This window comes from Lampetra planeri, chromosome 3 (assembly GCF_965212315.1).
Source record: "Lampetra planeri chromosome 3, kcLamPlan1.2.h2, whole genome shotgun sequence".
Lineage (NCBI taxonomy): Eukaryota > Metazoa > Chordata > Hyperoartia > Petromyzontiformes > Petromyzontidae > Lampetra > Lampetra planeri.
Window position 1 is genome coordinate 13,434,131 of NC_136109.1, and position 18,567 is coordinate 13,452,697.

Below are 18,567 nucleotides of genomic sequence, written 5' to 3' on the forward strand. Positions count from 1 at the left end.
AAAATTAAAATAAATAAACTAATTAACACTTTAATGGTCCGTTGTGCTGCATTCACCCTTGTTTATAATGTGAATGTTGGTTAAATTGGACATTTGTGTTATTCACAGATATAATGATTACATGTGTCTCCATGGTTCGCTTGGATAGTTACGTCACAGATAAAATGGTGGCCCCCACCCCTCACCTTTATCCATAATGTTTCTGGGCGCCCAGCACAGAGATGGAGATGTGCATGTCGATCACCATCAGTGAAAATCAGGTTTAACGTAATTAAGGTAAGGCCTCGCTTAAGGCGTGTTCATACAACACATTTTGACCCTAATACGGTTCCTCTACGAGGGATCACTTTTTGCACAACGCGGAAGGCGCCCGTTAAGCAGTCGACGACGAACTACATTCCTGAGCGGCGAGACTGAGCGGTATGGGAACTCTGGGTATACACGAGGAATGCTCCAGTAAGCTGCAGCATACCCTCTCAGTTCTCTGTTCCAATCTCTACTGTCTGTCTGTGTCTCCGTCACCCTGTGCCCAGTCTCGTTTTCGTTCCTTTTCCCTTCTTTCTCCTACTGCATATAAAACCATTCATTTTCGCACCAACTTTCTTGCCTGAATATCCATCTTTTCTCCCTTGCTCATCCTGCTACTGCTACTCCCTGCCCCCCAGCGATGACCAGGCCCGACCCTAACCCCTCCTTAACCACTCCTACTTTGTTTTCCTGTAACCATTATTGCATCACCACTAATCAAATCGGTGCTAAAAGGGGTCATTATACTATTGTATATGTGGGGATGCGTTCCCGACAGCTTTATTCCTTATGTATGAGCAATATATTGAGGGCTTCATTGGGGTATCGTTAATGACGTTCATGATAATACAGGTGGTAAACATTGTTTTATTAATGTTTTTAAATTATTATTATAATACCATCAATAAGTATCATGTACTGTACTCACCAGTGCATCCACCTGACTCACGACCCACAACCACCTGACAATTACCCGCCTCGACCCGTGTTAGGGGCCGTACATAAATGACGTTACGCGATTTTGCACGATTTTTAACCCCCCCCCCCCCCTTCGTCACACGGCGTCACAAAAAGTCAGACCCTCCCCCTCAAATATGACGTCACAAAGCTCTGCCCCCCCCCCCAAAAAAAAACACATGCTTCAAATCGCTTTAAACTATTGTCATTGTAGTGTGTATTTAATGTGGCGCTGCACTCTGATGTTGTAGGAGAAAACATTTATTGAAAAGTCTATTTAATTAAGTAGAACGTGTTGTCTATATTGATTTAAAGTTGCGCATTTTGATGTGACGTCACATTTCTCAAACCCCCCCTCGTCACACATCGTCACAAATGTCTGAACCCCCCCCCCCCTAGGTGCGTGACGTCATTTATGGACGGCCCCTTATCACTTGCATTGTAATATCCAGAGTGATACTTTTCCTTGACACTGTGGTCACATTTTGAGCACTAACACACGCAGGCCTGTTTCTTGACATTATGGGTCTCAAGTGCTCACAAAAATACACGAAAATGAGGCGGAGAGAGACCAAGGCGGAGTAAACGCACATCGGTGTGCGGGCGTGTTTTATAAATTCTAGATTTGAAGTTTTCGTGACTGCAAGGATCCATACTTAGTTTTTTTCGGTAAAGTCACGTAGGTGAAAACAAAATAAAATAAAAATAAAACAACTTAATTAAATCACGACGTTTCGGAAGCAACACAAGCATCCATCATCAGGTGTGACTGCTCCAGCAAAATTACTGTAGCGTATGTTTTCACCTACGTGATTTTATCGAACAAACCAAAGAGAGTGTTTTATAAAGACGAGTGCTGGTCGACTCGGAGCGTTCGTCGCTCTCATTCGCTGAACGAATGTAAACAAAGATGGCTGTGGAAGCGTTTCCTTGGCGCTGCGTGTTCTCACTCATAAGCGCTTGTTCGATTTTTGTATTTTCTCCATTTTTTTGTATTTAAAAAAATCTCCGGGACAAAGAGCGCTGTAACAAATCGGTGTTCTACGGGGTAGCGTTAAGCGACTTCTGCCTGCACAGCAACTCCTCACTTAATGCATTTATGCGAAACGAGGTACTTTTCAAGAATGCATCTACCGTGTTAAACGAGGAATTACTGTATTCTAAACCCCTGTTTTTTTAATAGTGGACAGATATAACCAATACATAAAATCTGGAATAAATTGATAAATTACACTAAAATTAAATAACTGTATTTTGTCCAAAGTCAAATGACACGTTTCGATCTTGTACTTACTAGGCAGTTTGTAAAATGATGAGTCGTTATGTGCTGGCTTCGGGTCGTAATCTGTCTGGCGCCATCTCCATGAGCTTTTGGATTTGTGATACGGGCGGGGGCCTAGCGTTCACTGCTCTTAGCTCTGCTGTTGAATAAAGGTAAGTTCAGTGTTAGGATAAATATGGGAAAGAGTGCTGTGCAATTGAGTCAATACAGGAGTCAGAGGATCAAAGGGACGAAGTAAAAATTGCTTGCTAGCAGTGTTGATCATAGGCATGTTGCAATCAAGACCTGAAAATAGTTTTTTTGTGAAAAAGTAGAGTGGGATGCAGTGTTGTACGTAAAGATGGCCCACGGACCACGCAGTTTATGATATCTAATTTTGCACCATTCTCCACGAATTGCCGTCTTGTTTTCACGCTGCATATTGTGCCGTGAAAATTTCTACTGAATGCCGAGTCGCCCGCCTATATACATTTTGCAGGGGGAAATTTACTCCATTGGACATTCATCCTTGATGTTTTCTTTGAAGAGTGTGCAACTTGCAGGACTGCCCACTTGACACTTCGCTTCCAACTTGATTAGAATGAAAAAGGCCACATTTTAGGTTGAAATTCAAAACAAGTGACGTATACAATTGTTATTCTTGGGATCACCATGGCACAGTGAAAGGCAATAGATCAGAAATCCAATAAGTTGGCAAGCCTAGATTTTAAAATTGTTGCTTCATCCCAATTTATATTATCACTGCTTATCCTCTCAGCACAACACAATACACTGTCAATGACTGCAAAAATGTTTACTGTCCTGACCAGGGGCTTGCTTCACTGTCCAGGTCAGCTCTTATTCCCAGGCACTTGATACAACATTTCCAACGGAATTTGAGCACAGTATATTGAAGTACACCTTAGTATTTTCCACGGCAGCCAAACGTATAAAAGTAAAGAGGGAACCAGGATAACCTGTGAGACTGTACAACTAAGAAAGGCATTTGCATCGCACATCCCTGACACAAACGTGGCCATATCTAGCAATGGGGCCATGACCTCGTGTCCTACTTGCCTCCTATCCCATGAGGTCTGGATTTTGGCAGTGTGACCGGTAATCTGTCAAGTTCCACCGTCAGGGACATTTTTTTCTTTCGGTGTTTTAGCAGAAACTTGGAGCAGGCAGCCCTCCAATCCTACACAGATGGCTCCCAACCCCTACCCCTCCCCATGTTAAAAAAACAAGACCTGGTATTCTTCCACCGGCCTTATATGATGAAACTTCAAGGTCTTAATTCAGATACACAAGAGTAGTGCAAGAGCCATTACACATTCCCAGAGGAAGACATGATGAGATTTGATGAGATTTCTCATTGCATTGCTGATGCAGCACACCCCCATATCAAGCACATACCAATCACTCCATTCAGAGTCGATTTACAGCCACCTGTATGAATTCGACTGCAGAATAGCAGAACCAGGCATAGGCTTTGTATTCTACTGATAATTAAGGAACATGCTGCTGAGTTTCTCGGCAATGCTAATGACATTATGTTTGAGCCTTGCCTCCACATGGCAGCCCTATGGCTGCAGCCCTGGTGCTGATAAACCAGTAAGACCAGAGTGTAGAATGGTAGCTCAAAACTACTTAAGGCAGCAACCCTTAAACTAAGATTCCATTTCATATACCCGATGTACATGATTGATGCAAATGGCCCTTAGATTTATTCAACTACTGAAATGAACTCCCATGACAGGAAGAAACAACATTTTAGAATGTCACATGGACAGTCAAATGTCTCGGTGATCCAAGTCTCTCCTAAATTTCTCACTGTAAATCCCACTGATAATATATTACTGTGACAGGTTAAACAACTTGGCAATGGAACTTGGTGTCTGCAGTCGTATGCCAAGCGTGTGTTGATTATGGAACCCTTCGAAGGGGCTGGTTTCTTCATCAGTGACCTAGGTGATATGTAAGACATTTAAAGAAGCCCGAAAAGGGGTTGGTATGTGTCTTCCAAGATGTATGTATGCTGCACTTATTTCGCACCTGAAGTGCTTCTAAGCACTGAACATAACGTTTTCTTATACAAGAAGAACCATGAGGTCACAAGGGGATTAGAGCTTTGACATGAGACGTGATGACTGTTACTTATCCTACTGGCATCATCCTCCTTGAGCACCCCTCGTTGACTCCTGACGTTTGCAACCTAAGATCCCTCTTGGGGGTATGCTGTCACTGCCAGGAGAAGAATAATCCTTAAACTGAAACATATCAAACCTAAGTCTGTATGTCTGGCACTCAAACACTTTAACGACAAATTGGTGGGGGAATCGAATCATAATAATAATCTACTGCGACAGTGTAACATCCATCTCCATGATAAACAAGGGGGGCCTTTGATTTTTCAACCTCGTGCTTTTATTGTGGGTGCACGCAGAGAATGCTCGGCATTTTTATGGCAGCATATGGTAAGCAGCTTGAATGTGGATAGAATGTGGAAGGAAAGCATTATAGATGATCGCATCGGGGGGACATGATCGGTGGGGTGCATGTGCGCGATAGAGCAGAGGGCAGGTGAGCATGACAGGCATTGGAGTTGGCACCTCGGGGTCTGGCTGTGAGCAAAATCTTAAGCCAGATGGTGGGATACGATGTGAGAGCAGACATTGTAGGTCAAAGCGCCAGTGGTGCAACAGTTATGTGATCTTTCACGATAGGAGCAATGGCAAGTGCTACGGCGTCGGTGACACTGTCCAAGATGACCTTTTGATCTTGAAATATTTGTCGAAGTAAATAGCATGGACAAAGCAGCCGACTCACCCCATTGTTTAAGCAATGTAGGCAGCAATGCCGAGGTTCATAGAGACCGCAGTTTTACGAGTCTCGTGCGCCTTCAGGGGCTGTATTACTGCGTGAGCCCCGTGTGGGGTTATTGTGCTGCCGACTGGTGTGACATCACAGCACAGCTTGCAGCCCCCGGAGCCATACATCTCTTGAGGATGCGGGAGGACCTTTTCGAGAGCGTACATGACGTAGCTACTCTCGGGGGGGGCGGGGGGTAACTTGTTATTGCAGTTTTATGAAAATCTATTGTGTGCACATATGTTGATAGTTCTGGTTTTTGCTGGGTTTTTTCTTCTTCCTATAATTTGGCAGTTTTCTAGTCGTATTCTCTTTGGAAGACATTTTGACCCCACTTTTTAGGTTTTTCAGTCAAATTGATGACCCAGTAAACCCGAAGCTGTTAAACTTGATGATCTGGAAATTATTATTATGTTTGTTACAAGGACTTTTGTTCGGAGGCAGAGTTGGATTTCTTTCATGGTGATCATCCAATTGTTCATTGTATTTGCATTTTGTTCATTCTCATGTCTGTTTAATGAATCAATATAATATTTGTTTAGTGTCATTTTAACACATTTTTATGAATATTGTTTAACCGACAAACACACAGGGCATTGTAAAACCAATGAATACTGTGTTAAATTATAAGCTGTTGATCATTAATACATATTTTTTACATCTCTCTTTTTATGTCTCACCTTATACGAGATGCAAATATTGTCGGATGAGGTTAACCAGGCTTTTGTGTCTCTAGAACTTAGCACTGTGCCGATAATCTAGTTTTATTTTAGTGAGGAAGCCTGTTGCTTATTTTATTCTTCGGAAGTTTGGCTCATTTGGGTCAAATGTGTATTTTTTAAGTACAGTACTCAGAGCCGCAATGTATGTACGTTTAACTCTGGAAGAACACTGGCAGAAGCATGTCAACCATGGAAGGGAATGTGCTTACAACACAATGCGGCATGTGCCTAATTGATTTGTATGTCTGACCGACTCGACCACTAGACGTGTGCTAATTGTCACATTAATTAAAATGCACGTTTCACATTTACATGTATGGATGTCGAATTTATTTCACACCGTACGTGGCCAACCTTGTTTATTGGAAGTGCGAAGGAACAACAACAAAACTAAATACAAAAAGCAGTTCTAAAGAAATTAGTTTTCAATTTGAACACAGTGCATCTGCTTGTCTGTAGACTCTTAAGCAATATTAATTAGCAGATAATTTGACTTGAATGTTATCGCTGTCACCTGTTCCCATTGATCATGGCATTCCCAAAATGTTGTGTGTGCTCCAGTTTTCTGCCCAGACTGCACATCAGAGGAAAATGCCACAAGAGTTGACCATAATTCCAGTCACCTATTGGAATGCTCATGTTCGATTTTTTAGTGTTGAAGTTAAGAATAAAAATGTTCATACGATTATTTTGGTTGTTAATTCGCAATCCTATCAAACAAAAAAAACGGTCTTCTAAGGATTTTTAGGGTTCATTGTTATTCATGTACGCTCATAGGTCCAGACAAAATATGTGTATGGTTATAATGGTTCAGTGTTAATTCCTGATGCTCAGTCACAGGCTCCATTCGGATTATTTGGCTGCAGTGTTGATCACCGGGTGTAAAATTTTTATCTGTTTTTGCCCCGACGAAAATTAAAACAAACTGGAGAGGATCCCCATATGCTGTGTTGTTTGGGAGAAAAATCTGAGCGCCTTTTTTGCATTCCAGAAATTTGATGCAAGTTATGAAATGATTCACATGTTTAAGTTTTATAGCCCCGTGGCGAGAAGCGCAAAGCATAAAGTTGTTGACAAACAGCCTCATTATAAACAGCAGTTCACAGGGATGCATGTTGAACTTCTTTCGCACCGTACGTACGTAGCCAACTGGCCTCATCGGAGGTGCAGGAAAAGGACAACAAAACCAATGATGACATGGGCAGTGCTGCAGTGCCATGGAGACTGTCGTGTCGTCATTCACTTGTGGTCCCTTTGACCCCATCACAATTATGAGCTAATTTGGCACGCACTATTTTGTTAATTTCTCACTACTCACCAGCTTGGCCTGCCTCCTGTTGGAGTTTCCTCTGGCAGGGCTGAGGAAAGAGTACACTTTGGCGAGAAGCGCAGTGCTTCCTGCATGCCGTTGCGTGCCTCGGCGCGTGCTCTCTTCGTGTTTTCGGGACACTAGGGAAGTGGACAGAGCTACGCTTCACTGGCCCATTTTCATGAAGTTGATCGTTCAATTCCGGCAGCTGCTCGTTAAATTCGGCGGAACGCGACTGAAGCAGGTTGCCATCTGATGTAACGTCGATAAAACGATCCCACGACATAATTTTCAAAAGTACTTTTTTTGCATACTGGTTGGTCTTAAAGCAGAAAGTCCATTTTAAAAATGACATGTGACTTACAAATATTGCTTGTGTAACTATTAAATTAAACTTTTTTTTTCCTTCATAGCTTTTACATGGCTAGATTATACAACTCGACAAGTCGACTGCGAGCTGGAACTAGACTTTGCTGTGCTCACCATTCATTCTTTTAGAAAAGGCAAACCTGCCGAGCAGGAATGAGCACATTCCTGAGCAACTTGCGCTGGTGCACCTCAGTGCCAGTAGTAATGAACTTGAATTATATCTAAATAATGACTGCAAAGTAAAGCAGTGTATTTGATTCATGATGTATTGCATTGACCGTTTGTCACTCATACATAGGTGTTGCAATTTCAGTTTTGTTATTTATTTTTGTTTTTAATAGGAAATTTTTAAGGTGAATTACCCAGTCATATTTGATTGTGTACAGCTGCACTAATTTATTTCCAAAAGTTCCAAATGTAACCGGGTTAAATTACATGATTTGAATTGAGATACAGCATATCTCTTGCAGGAGACATCTGTTAAACAATTTGCATGAATGCATTCATTCATTCATATTTGTTCATTGTGTTAATTCTGCAAAAGAAAAACATTACAAATGCTTTCACTGAATTGTTAACCTATTCTTTGTAGCAGATGGTTTGGTTTGATAATCCCAAGCTGAAATTGGCATAATCCAATATTTGACTGCATATAAATTGGACCCGTGATGCATACGCTGTCTCCGAGAGTTTTGCAAACACTTTAAATCACTATTCGTGTGTAATTTTTCCATATTAACGTGCTCATTATATTGTTTTTAGTCATACATAAAATAATAGGGTCATAAAACGTTCAATAAAGGGTTTGAACAACTTGGTTAACGTATGCTATATAGGGTGACGACCAATACACAGAATGGTGTGATGGAATAGATGATTTGGCAGAGTCCCGTGACTTAGCTTTGGCGATATGTCACATTGATAAGCGAGTGAGTGCATTTTTGGAGTTTTGCTTGGAAGTGCTATGTAGGTGGGAGGCTGGTGTCGGGAATCTTTATTTGAACGTATTGGCGGTACACCGATGGTGCGCGGTATAAAAAACAACAACATTTTCGCTCTTTTTCACAGATGTTCAGTCGGGGCAGGTAAGAACGTTGCAACAGCAAACAGTACAAAACTTGACAGGAGTGCCAAGTACACGAAAGGCAAACAGATCCCCCAAAAAACATGCAAATACAACTAAACCGTCAATGCCCACTGAGGCATTCACTTATTTTTCAGAAGCAACCTGGCCACAAATGGTAGCTCAACGATGTGTGTTAAAATGTGGAGGGAAAACTGGAGGATCCAGAGAAAAATCCACGTGGCCATGGAGAGAGCATGCAACTCCACATATACAAGGGTCGGGATCGAATCCACGACCTGTATACCAAGCACCCCATGCTGTGACCGAGATGATTTGTTTCTGTGACAAACCCCACTAATTGGCTGTATCGGGTGGTTGGCGGGTTTAATAAGACATTCATATTTACACAATCTAAACCAAACACCTCTTATGGGTAGTATTGGTCGCGAAAGCCTACTTGTTAAATTGTCATCAGAACAGTGACTGAACGTCCATTATCGACCTCCCGGTCAAAAGAGCAACTTCTTAAGCCATAAAAAGGCCCTTCTCAAGGACAAACCTTCCAATAAATTACACCGGGTGTAAGGATTTATCAACTGAACGTTGAGGTTCTTTCCCAAGGAAAGTGAGTATTTTTTTTAAAAATGATGCAGATACGTAACTTTGATGTCCTCACACTTAAAAAAATCCACGTCTCCAGTGAGGATCTTACCAAATTTCCACCAACAGAACATGGAGAGACAGTCACCATCTCGGTGCGAATCGGTCGGCTTTCCATCGTGATTGTGTAAAAGCCCTTCAAGTGTACAGTGTCCTCAACCTGCCTTGCCCAGTATGCAACATCCTGCCACATATGCCGGCGACATCAATAGCCAACACACACAGTTGGATAATGCGGTCAGTGATAGTGCAGGGTGAAGAACTGACAGACTTGACATCTGCAGAACACCTCCCCTTTGACCCAAAACACCAAGCGACTTTTCAAACGTCTTCAGTGTCTGATCCTGGGAAGAAGCTGCTGTGATCAAATCACGGCCCTTGCAATGAACATCGTAGCTGGATTGATAGGAAAAGTCAACACTGGTGCCATATTTACCAATCTAAGGCAGTATGATATGCTTTGGAAGCAAGGTCTCATGCTGAAACTGGCCTAGAAGCCTGCCATGTATCCAAATGCTGCGGCTGATCTGCAATATGGTGATAAACTAAAGGATGGGTGTCTTTGTGGGCAAACCAGGAAGTAGACCTGGCACCCTCAGTGATTGAGATATTGGCCACCACCGCATTGCCAGGCTTCCATACTCCACGCAATGGACAGCACTTAACCGAATCTGCACAAACCGTAGAAGATGCAGATACCTAATGCAGAAATGGAGAATACTGTAGCTATGAACACCAAATCATGGAACACAGAAATTCGCACTGCCCCATATATACGTTTGAAGGCAGTGTATCTGCAATTCACCAAGACTGACAAAGCAATTGAATGGCAAAATCTCTTGGAATTGAATTTCTATGAGTTGCTATTCAATTAATTAATCATACGTTACTCACGTTCATATTATGTTTTTGAGTTACATTTTCAGTGCGTAAGTGGCAATGGTTTTGGTTGTACAGTTTTAACGTACAATGTAATTGTGTTTTTTTTATTATGAATGCAGAAGACGTTAGATTTGTGTTATGGGTGTGATGTCACAATAAAGTGCACCCTTTCCATTCAAAGCGCTGGGTTTTTATCACGGACTGCCCAGTAAACGCGACACTTACGGGGTCGTGGGAAATTGCACAAATGTTCTGCCATTTACTGAAATCTCCATATGGACAGCCCATTGAAACTGAGCTATATCATGAACCTGGGCTATCTCATGCTCCTTTATTTCAATTGTTTTAAAGTCTGGGGTAATGCTGTATGATTAACATCACTCACAGAATGCACTTTACTAAAGACCCCAAAATGTATAGCACGCTCTGTAATACGCATGGAAAATACAATCACAACCACTTTTGTCGTCAAAGTTGATGTTTTTTGTAATCCATCAAAAATATAATTCTTGGCTTTTTAGATAATGAGAAACTGTGGCTACCCCACAGCCCATGTATAATAGGATTTGTGGATTAAATAATGACGGATAGGAAGAGTTACGCTATATTTTGTTACCGGACAAATCTTGGCATTAAACGTATAACTACTTAAATGATTCCAGCGATATACGCTGGCCGACCAAATTGATAGCACTGTAGCTTTTCACCAAAAAGTACAAATTACTCTGCACATGAGTTAGAGGGCCCCGTGGATGGCAAACGTTATGTGGCTCCTTGGGCCGCTGGGGGTTGACAGCTCACTGGGAGTAAAAGCATGTGGTGCAGCAGGCGAGTGTAAACACCACCGTGCACAGTTGACAGCTGGTCCCACGAGTGCTCAGCATGCTGTGCTCGCTGTACTGTATCGATTCCATAGATTCAACTATTGAGGTTTTCTTTCTTGGCGACCATTGGAGCTCGCGGTCGGTCACAAGAGATGTTTCATTTTCTTAAAAATATATATTTATCGAAATTACTGCAATTAAATGGACTGTAATTTATATGACTTTTAAAATATGCACTTTGTTTAGAATAAAAGTCAAGTATGATTTTGCGTTTGGTTTAGGCCCCATCTCCACTTGAGGCTCCACCCAGTAGGGGGGTTGAAAATAACTGTACAGCATACTGATATGCTGTAGTGGGAATATTTTGATATATAACTCTATTTTACAAATGATATATTTATCTCCACTGTGGGCGATTAGTGCAGCATGGACATTACTTTGCCCAGGTCTGAAAATGTGATACGTTTGTATTACTGTCATGTGCTCAAGGCAGAAACCAGGACGATTAAACACATGGTACTTAAGCCATATATTAACCTACAAAGTATATTAATTTCATGAATGCGATACCATAACCTTAATAAGCTGTATTGAATTGAATGAAACATTTGGAGCCATTAAATTCAGGTTAATATCCATTAAGAGCAATGCGTTGGGTTATTTTAAATTATGCAGACACTAAATTAGTCAAATTCTTCGTGGAACTGCAGCTTGAGCAGGATATAAAATGTATAGAGATGCTAATGTACAAATACTGCAGACTGAAATGTTTGGGAGGTATCTTAGCTTGTGGAGGATTTATTTACTGCTCTTGAAACACACAACACGTACCATGGGTGTATGCAAAACGCGCCAGAGTTTATTCAGCGAATGTGTTACAGCACAGCTCCAAAGGCTAAATGGGCTGCAAGGCCTGCGCTTACGTAAACAATGTCTCTTAAACACAAATACAGCCCTAGGTGGTTGGCTGTTGCTACAGCTTGGCCACGTTCATGACCCCCCCGGGCGCAGCCCTTCATTTCCTCCCAGGAAGACGTTATGGAGAATACCACCACACAGCCTTACACAAGGAGCCACCTCCTACTAAGTATGCATGCTTACGTGTGTGAAACGTCGTACAGTGCTCCACATTTTTTTGCACACAACCTATAGAAAGCTTGCACATTGCCGTAATGTATGCGTGCCTGCAAGTAGAGGGCCTGAATCAGAATCTTGATTTATCTTGGAAAAATCCGATGAGCTATGAAGCTCTTTTTAATAGATTTCCAGTATTTTTCAGAGATGCCTGTGTGCTTGAGGGATGTCTATGGTTTAACCGTGATGCTCAGGTGGATTTGAAGGATGGGAATGCTCAATCTTTCCTGTAACGTTTTACTAGCAGTCAGACAGCGACAATGATGGAAGCGACTAAAGGGTTTAAACTTTCACGGTGAGGAATCAAACCCCATTATGCTGGACAAAGCATGCACTGTGTCGGCTTTTACAGCGCTGTGGCTTCCCGCCACAGGCCACTCGGTGATATCATCAAATGCATCACCGATAACAGTTACGTGTTAAACATTAGGAAAACACTGAAGCTCGGCGTTTTGATTTGAAACATCTTTGTGGCAGCTTGACACAGGGGCACATTGTCCAGAAAACATTTAAATAGCAGGAGTCTCAGAATTTCGACTTGCCACTTACAATGAAAACAGGCTTGTCATCCACATGCCTGCAAGTAGCAATTAAATTACTTTTGTTCAAAAATAACATTGAAAGGTTTTTCGATTATTCCGTGCAAATGTCTCAATGTTGCTCATGGTAAATTTTAATCCGAAATTGGCCAGAGTGTTGTGGTGATGTCTTTTAACAACACATTGCCATACATAAAAAATACATTTTATTTTTATATTACATCAAAACCTTGTGTTAGACAGCTTTAACCTACGACTGAGTTTGGGTGTTTCACTGGATGGTTTCTAGCAAGTGCTTGTAGCTATTTTTCATGGTCACTGTTAAGCTGACACAAAAACACACACACACATGTTACCAGTCTGCTTCCGCAAATAAACTAAAGTGCATTATTTCCAAATGTTTGTCTTTAGTGAAATGTGACTGTTTTGTTTGATTTACGCCACTTTTTTTTTACCAGAGTTTAAGAAATAGTTCCAATGAAAATGTCTATAAAATATAATGCAGCGAGTGCTTGACACGTGCATTGAATGTGGCTTTGTTATTGCTACTGTGGCAAGACTGGGTGGTCAATGGGTCCCCAAAGTTCACAGTTTGGGCCTGAACTTGACCTTTTTGGAAAAGTGTCAAAGCACAGCATAAGAAGTGCATTGTCTGCTCTCTTCAAGAAGTTTAAGATCCCACGGCACTGGGCAAGAATAGCACACTGCGCATTGTTGTCATGGGACTCATTGCTATGGGAAGCATTTCATTTATAAATAAGATGGGTATTTATAAATTAAGTCGTGAAGAGTTATGTTCATCGTATCTTAATTTAAGTAATAATATTTCCAGCTTGTTTGCTTTTCAACGTATCCTTGCATGGTTGCTATGACAGCATATTGCAGAGGATCTATAAAATAGCAGCTGGCTTTAACGGTGGCATCCGCATAATAAATAAACTTTGAACATTTTTTTTTTAACACAGGTTTTTGCAGCCAATGCTATGATTCAGATCATTACGTGGCCAAAATTACATTATCAATCGTACATTTTTATTTCGGTATTTTATTTGAATTTACTTTTGCATCGCTTCTTAATAAAAAAAATGATCCAGTAAAACGCAGGATATAAAAATGTAATAACCTGAACATAAATTGTTAATGTCCTTTACAAATGCATGCATGTACTGCCGGTCAGGGCCATGTTTCATAGTGCGCAAGTCCCACTCCCCGCTGCACACACGGCCTGCCTACCAATGCAGCTTTGCCGATTGCATCCATTCTTTTGGCGAAACACATTTCTCCCGCATATCACACTTTTTTTACTCAAAATTTTCCACGTAATGTTAATTTGAAGAAATAAAAAAATTGCAAACATTTCCCTAACTGTTGTAATTAAAGCTAAAACATAGTTATACCAAAAATGAGAAATATGACAGTACAAATAACACACATGTTCACTGAAAATAACAACCAAGCAGTTATTCAGAAAACAGGATTTCCGGAAAAATACCTTTCATGTGATTGATTGTTCATCGTAATCAACTTTATGCTTCCAGTGATATTATTCAGAAACTGTAGCAGCTATTGAATTACCACTGTATATCTACACATGTTGTAGGAAACAGCCAATGTGAATATCATGAATCCCATTTCTGAACAAAATATATTTAATATCGTAATCCGTAAGCGAGTGTTAATATTGCAGTCGTATCACATTTTGTGAATTAAAAACCAACCCTCCATTTATACACGCGTGTTTTCACGCTTGCCTATAACGTTTATATCGGGCATACAATGAGTGTTTGTACAGTTGTTGGACTAAAATGTAATTCATTGTGATCATATGTCATGAACTAAAATGTCCGAGATGAAAAGTTCATGATTGTTTACAGAGCGTTTCGTCACAGCTGGTTCATTTTTTTCTATTTGGAATGCTGCGTTGGCAGCTGAAGGGGGGTGCCCGACATTGATGAAAGGGGGGCTCAAGCTGTGCAATCCCTTCTATTAGCAGAAGTCGTATTGCAACAAGGCTAAGGGTGGGCACACACACAGTGGACTTTTTTAGCCTGCGTTAAGTATAATGTTCACACCATCGCCACGGTGGAACTTAACGTTCAGGTCACGTGTTGCGTGACGATTGCTGCAGACCCGTTGGGCTCTGTGCCCCCCTTTGCTCCACCCAATCCTTTATTGGCTGTCAATTCACTTAACGTTCATGTGAACTTTGAAAGTTCAACCTAGCGAGTTACAGTATATTGCCCGAAAAATCCTTACACACCTGTGATGTCACTTAAGGGAGGCTAATGTGGCTGTGTTTTTTCATCGTGTTAACCCTCTTTAACTGGTGAAGCAGTATTCTCTTTTGTTGCGTAAATATTATTTGGCCATAAATATCAAAATTGACAAATACCTCTTAAAATGACAAGAAATATATTGCAATGTTTTGTCTATATGTAAACTCTCGTGATCGATATGATTCATAATCGGTTTCTTTTGGGTCAGATCGTGAAGGTACAAGGTCAATTAAAGCTATACTCATCCACCACCCAACAAAGCCAAACAAATACAGTTTCTACGTTCGCAAATGTGTCAATTTATATTTGTTTATCAGCAAACCACCACGTTGAATACCAAAGCGTGTTGTACACATTTGTCAGTGTATTTCCTGTTGCAGCTTATGCGTTTATTGTGTTTTTTTAATGATGTTGTTATATATGTATTGTACTCAATTAATGGTTTATATTGTCACGTGGTTTGCCATTGTAAGAAAATAGTTTTAAAACATTTGGGTAGATACACATCCTATAATATTTGACCGGTAATGGTGCTCACCATTCCTTAACTTTTTTGTCTTTCTATTCTTTAGGTTTGGGAAAACAATAATCAGAAGCTGATGTGCTGGAGAAAAGAAGAGGGGCAGTGGTAGCACGACGCAAGAGGTGACCATGAGTATTACGTATGACTCCGGAGGGGGCATTGGAGGAAACAGGATTAATAGACTGGAGCGAGAGGAATGCACCCTGCGAATCTACCCTGGCGTCATCTCAGAAGACACCATCTACTGCCCCGTGCTGGCGCAGCGTGGGACCACGGCGGCCGAGGTGATCCAAACTCTAATCGAGAAGCTGCACTTGGAGCGGGGGACCTGCTACGTCCTGGCTGAGGTGAAGGAGTCGGGCGGCGAGGAATGGATCCTGAATCCCACGGACTGCCCCGCGCAGCGCATGCTGCTGTGGCCGCGCAGGGCGCTGGACGAGCAGTGTCAGCCGATGAAGTCGCGCGAGGACTACCGCTTCCTGCTGCGCGAAAAGAACATGGATGGCTCCATCCGTTACGAGGGTCCCCTGGACTCGTGGATGAAGGTGACGGAGGAGCGGCGGCGCATGGTCGAGCGCGGGTTTCTGCCGCAGCCCCTGCAGCAGGACTACGACGACCTGTGCCGCCTGCCAGACCTCAACGAGCGCACACTGCTCGACAACCTGCGCGTGCGCTTCAAGCAGGAGAAAATCTACACGTACGTCGGCACCATTCTCATCGCGGTGAACCCCTTCAAGTTTCTGCCGATCTACAACCCGAAATACGTACAGCTCTACGACAACCACGAGTTGGGTAAGCAGGAGCCGCACATCTTCGCTGTGGCCGACACGACCTACCACGCGATGCTGCGCCAGAAGACCAACCAGTGCATCGTCATCTCGGGCGAGAGCGGCTCCGGAAAAACGCAGAGCACCAACTTCCTCATCCACCACCTCACGGCGCTCAGCCAGAAAGGATACGCCAGCGGTGTGGAGCAGACCATCCTCGGAGCAGGACCTGTGCTTGAGGTAAGTCACAAGCTCTTTGGAGATTATGGAGCACCAATTTATGAAAATTGCACGTATGGTTTGTATGTATGTATGTATATGTATGTATGGGTAGCGGTAGTGTAGAAGTTAGAGCACCGCGCTATGAACCCGGCTTCCCGAGTTCGATTCCCGCTCAAGGCCAACACCAGTGATGATTATCTGAACTGTTCTTGGGCCTCCCCTAGGTCGGCTCAGGCTCAAATGAGTATTGTGGTGCGGTTTTTAAAATATTTCCATGAGGGAGACAAAGGCGGCCTTGCGTGGTGCTAGCCACCCACCCCCTTCGTGTGCCATGCTGGCCTTCATAGGTGCTATTCGCTAACAGCACTTGCCCCAACAGTCTGTCAAGGTTATGGAGGTGCGGGGGAAGGACAACAAACAACATAAAATGCAGTTCTTAAGAAATTAGTTTTCAATCTAGAATTAAAAGTGCATAGCTCCAGTGGCTTCCTAATATTTGAAGGAAGAGCATTCCAGACGGCCGGAGGAGCGCATCTGAAAGCGCGCAATGCAGTGGTCGTCTTTGTTCGAAGGTTATCCAAAAACGTCCACACTTAAATCCAAACCTACCACTTTACAGTCATTTAGGAAACGTGCTGCTCTGTTTTTGTCATTATGACAATAAATCCCACCCAACATTTGTAACCACAGAATCTGCTGATGTAATTAAGCCCCGCCCTTCCTCCCCCCCCATTAATATTGGGGTTTTGGAGGCTGTTGTCTGAGATAGTAAATCAGAGGAACGGGCTCTGCCACTGCGCCGACTGAAACCTGCTTTGAGTTCCCACTAGTGCCTTTAAGTAAAACTTATCAATGATAACTCAATCTTGGCTCATTTATCATTATCATCATCATTCATTCACCTCTGGATGAAGGCCTCCTGGGTGAAGTCCGTCACGATCCCGTCCCGTCCCCTCCATCATTCCTTCCTGAAACGTTTCTTGCTCAAGCCCACTTACTTTTCTTAACAGTGGATGTTATGTATTTAACTCGTGATCTCTACTCTGAATTCAGTCATCCACCTCACCATGCTTCTTTGCGCACTCTTTAGCTTTCATTCCATTTTGTTTGTCATGTCCACGTTTCTGATTAATTTTTCTTTGAGGATGAGTGACCTTGAAGCCTTTGTTGCAGAACACAATGGACACTTTTAAAGTCGCATTTGGCACAAAAGATGCCTTTAACAAACTTTGCACTGCAAGATTTGCGTTGCAATAAATGTGAGAGAAAACAACGTGGCCATAAAACAACTATTTCTGCAAAGAGCAAATGTCAAGTGGCCTGCCTCTGTCATCAGCCAAGGGATGTGTTTCTTGCAGAGCTCTAGTCCTGATCATTATCTTCACCTTCACCCAAACCCTACACAGAGAATTATTTTACTGCCTGTTATTTTTATCACATCCTTGTCTGTCACAATTTATGTTTTTTTTCTTCTTAAATATTTCACTGAATATCCAAAAGTCAGCAAGTGACGAGCGGTAAGAGCTTGCAAGGTTTGAAAAATACACTGCATTTTCCCCACATGTCAGTCAGTGTTTTTTTTCTATTAATCAAACAACACATTGGACATATATGAACAATGTAAGGTTATATTCATTAAATGCCTCTTGATACCGTAACTTGGAGCCATGGAAAAAGTCTAATTGCGTTTCTGGGTTTTTTTGTTACGCTTTCCAACTAAGGTTGTTAAATGCATTAATGCATAAACTTTTTCTGTCTGTCTGAAATGCTATAGAATACCAGCCAAAGTGATCAAAGGGGCTGCTCAAAACTTGCAGGCAAAAAAATAATTGCTTAAAGGATTTGCTGCAATATCTGTGTCTTGAATTAACTGTGCCACGAAGAAATACATTTTTTCAGACAGCATGTAAAGATGTGTAAATAGCAGCATACAGCCTCTGCAGATGTATGCATAACTTATACAGGTAGGAACAACAGTTCCACACTGCCCACCAGGGATTATTTGTCTGTCGTGCATAGCCCCTCCCAAACATGTACGCTCCCGGATTGGTTGAAGTGCGTCACGTGACCGCGAACTTTCTCTCGTGCACGAATGCGCTGTCCAACCAAGTTCCTACCTGCCCACTCCGAAGGAACGTGTTTTGGTACCGGAGGTCAC

General features: G+C 42.2%; 1 protein-coding gene across 11 annotated transcripts in view; it reads left to right on the forward strand.

Annotated features, from left to right (window-relative positions):
* MYO9A (myosin IXA) overlaps nucleotides 1-18,567 on the forward strand; it is a 178,996-nt gene that overhangs the window by 31,408 nt on the left and 129,021 nt on the right. For all 11 annotated transcript variants that reach the window (XM_078621208.1, XM_078621230.1, XM_078621243.1 and 8 more), the window contains exon 2: nucleotides 15,470-16,427. In XM_078621208.1, the coding sequence (XP_078477334.1) occupies nucleotides 15,549-16,427 (879 nt within the window). In that variant the 5' untranslated portion in view covers nucleotides 15,470-15,548. The remainder of the gene's footprint in view (nucleotides 1-15,469; nucleotides 16,428-18,567) is intronic.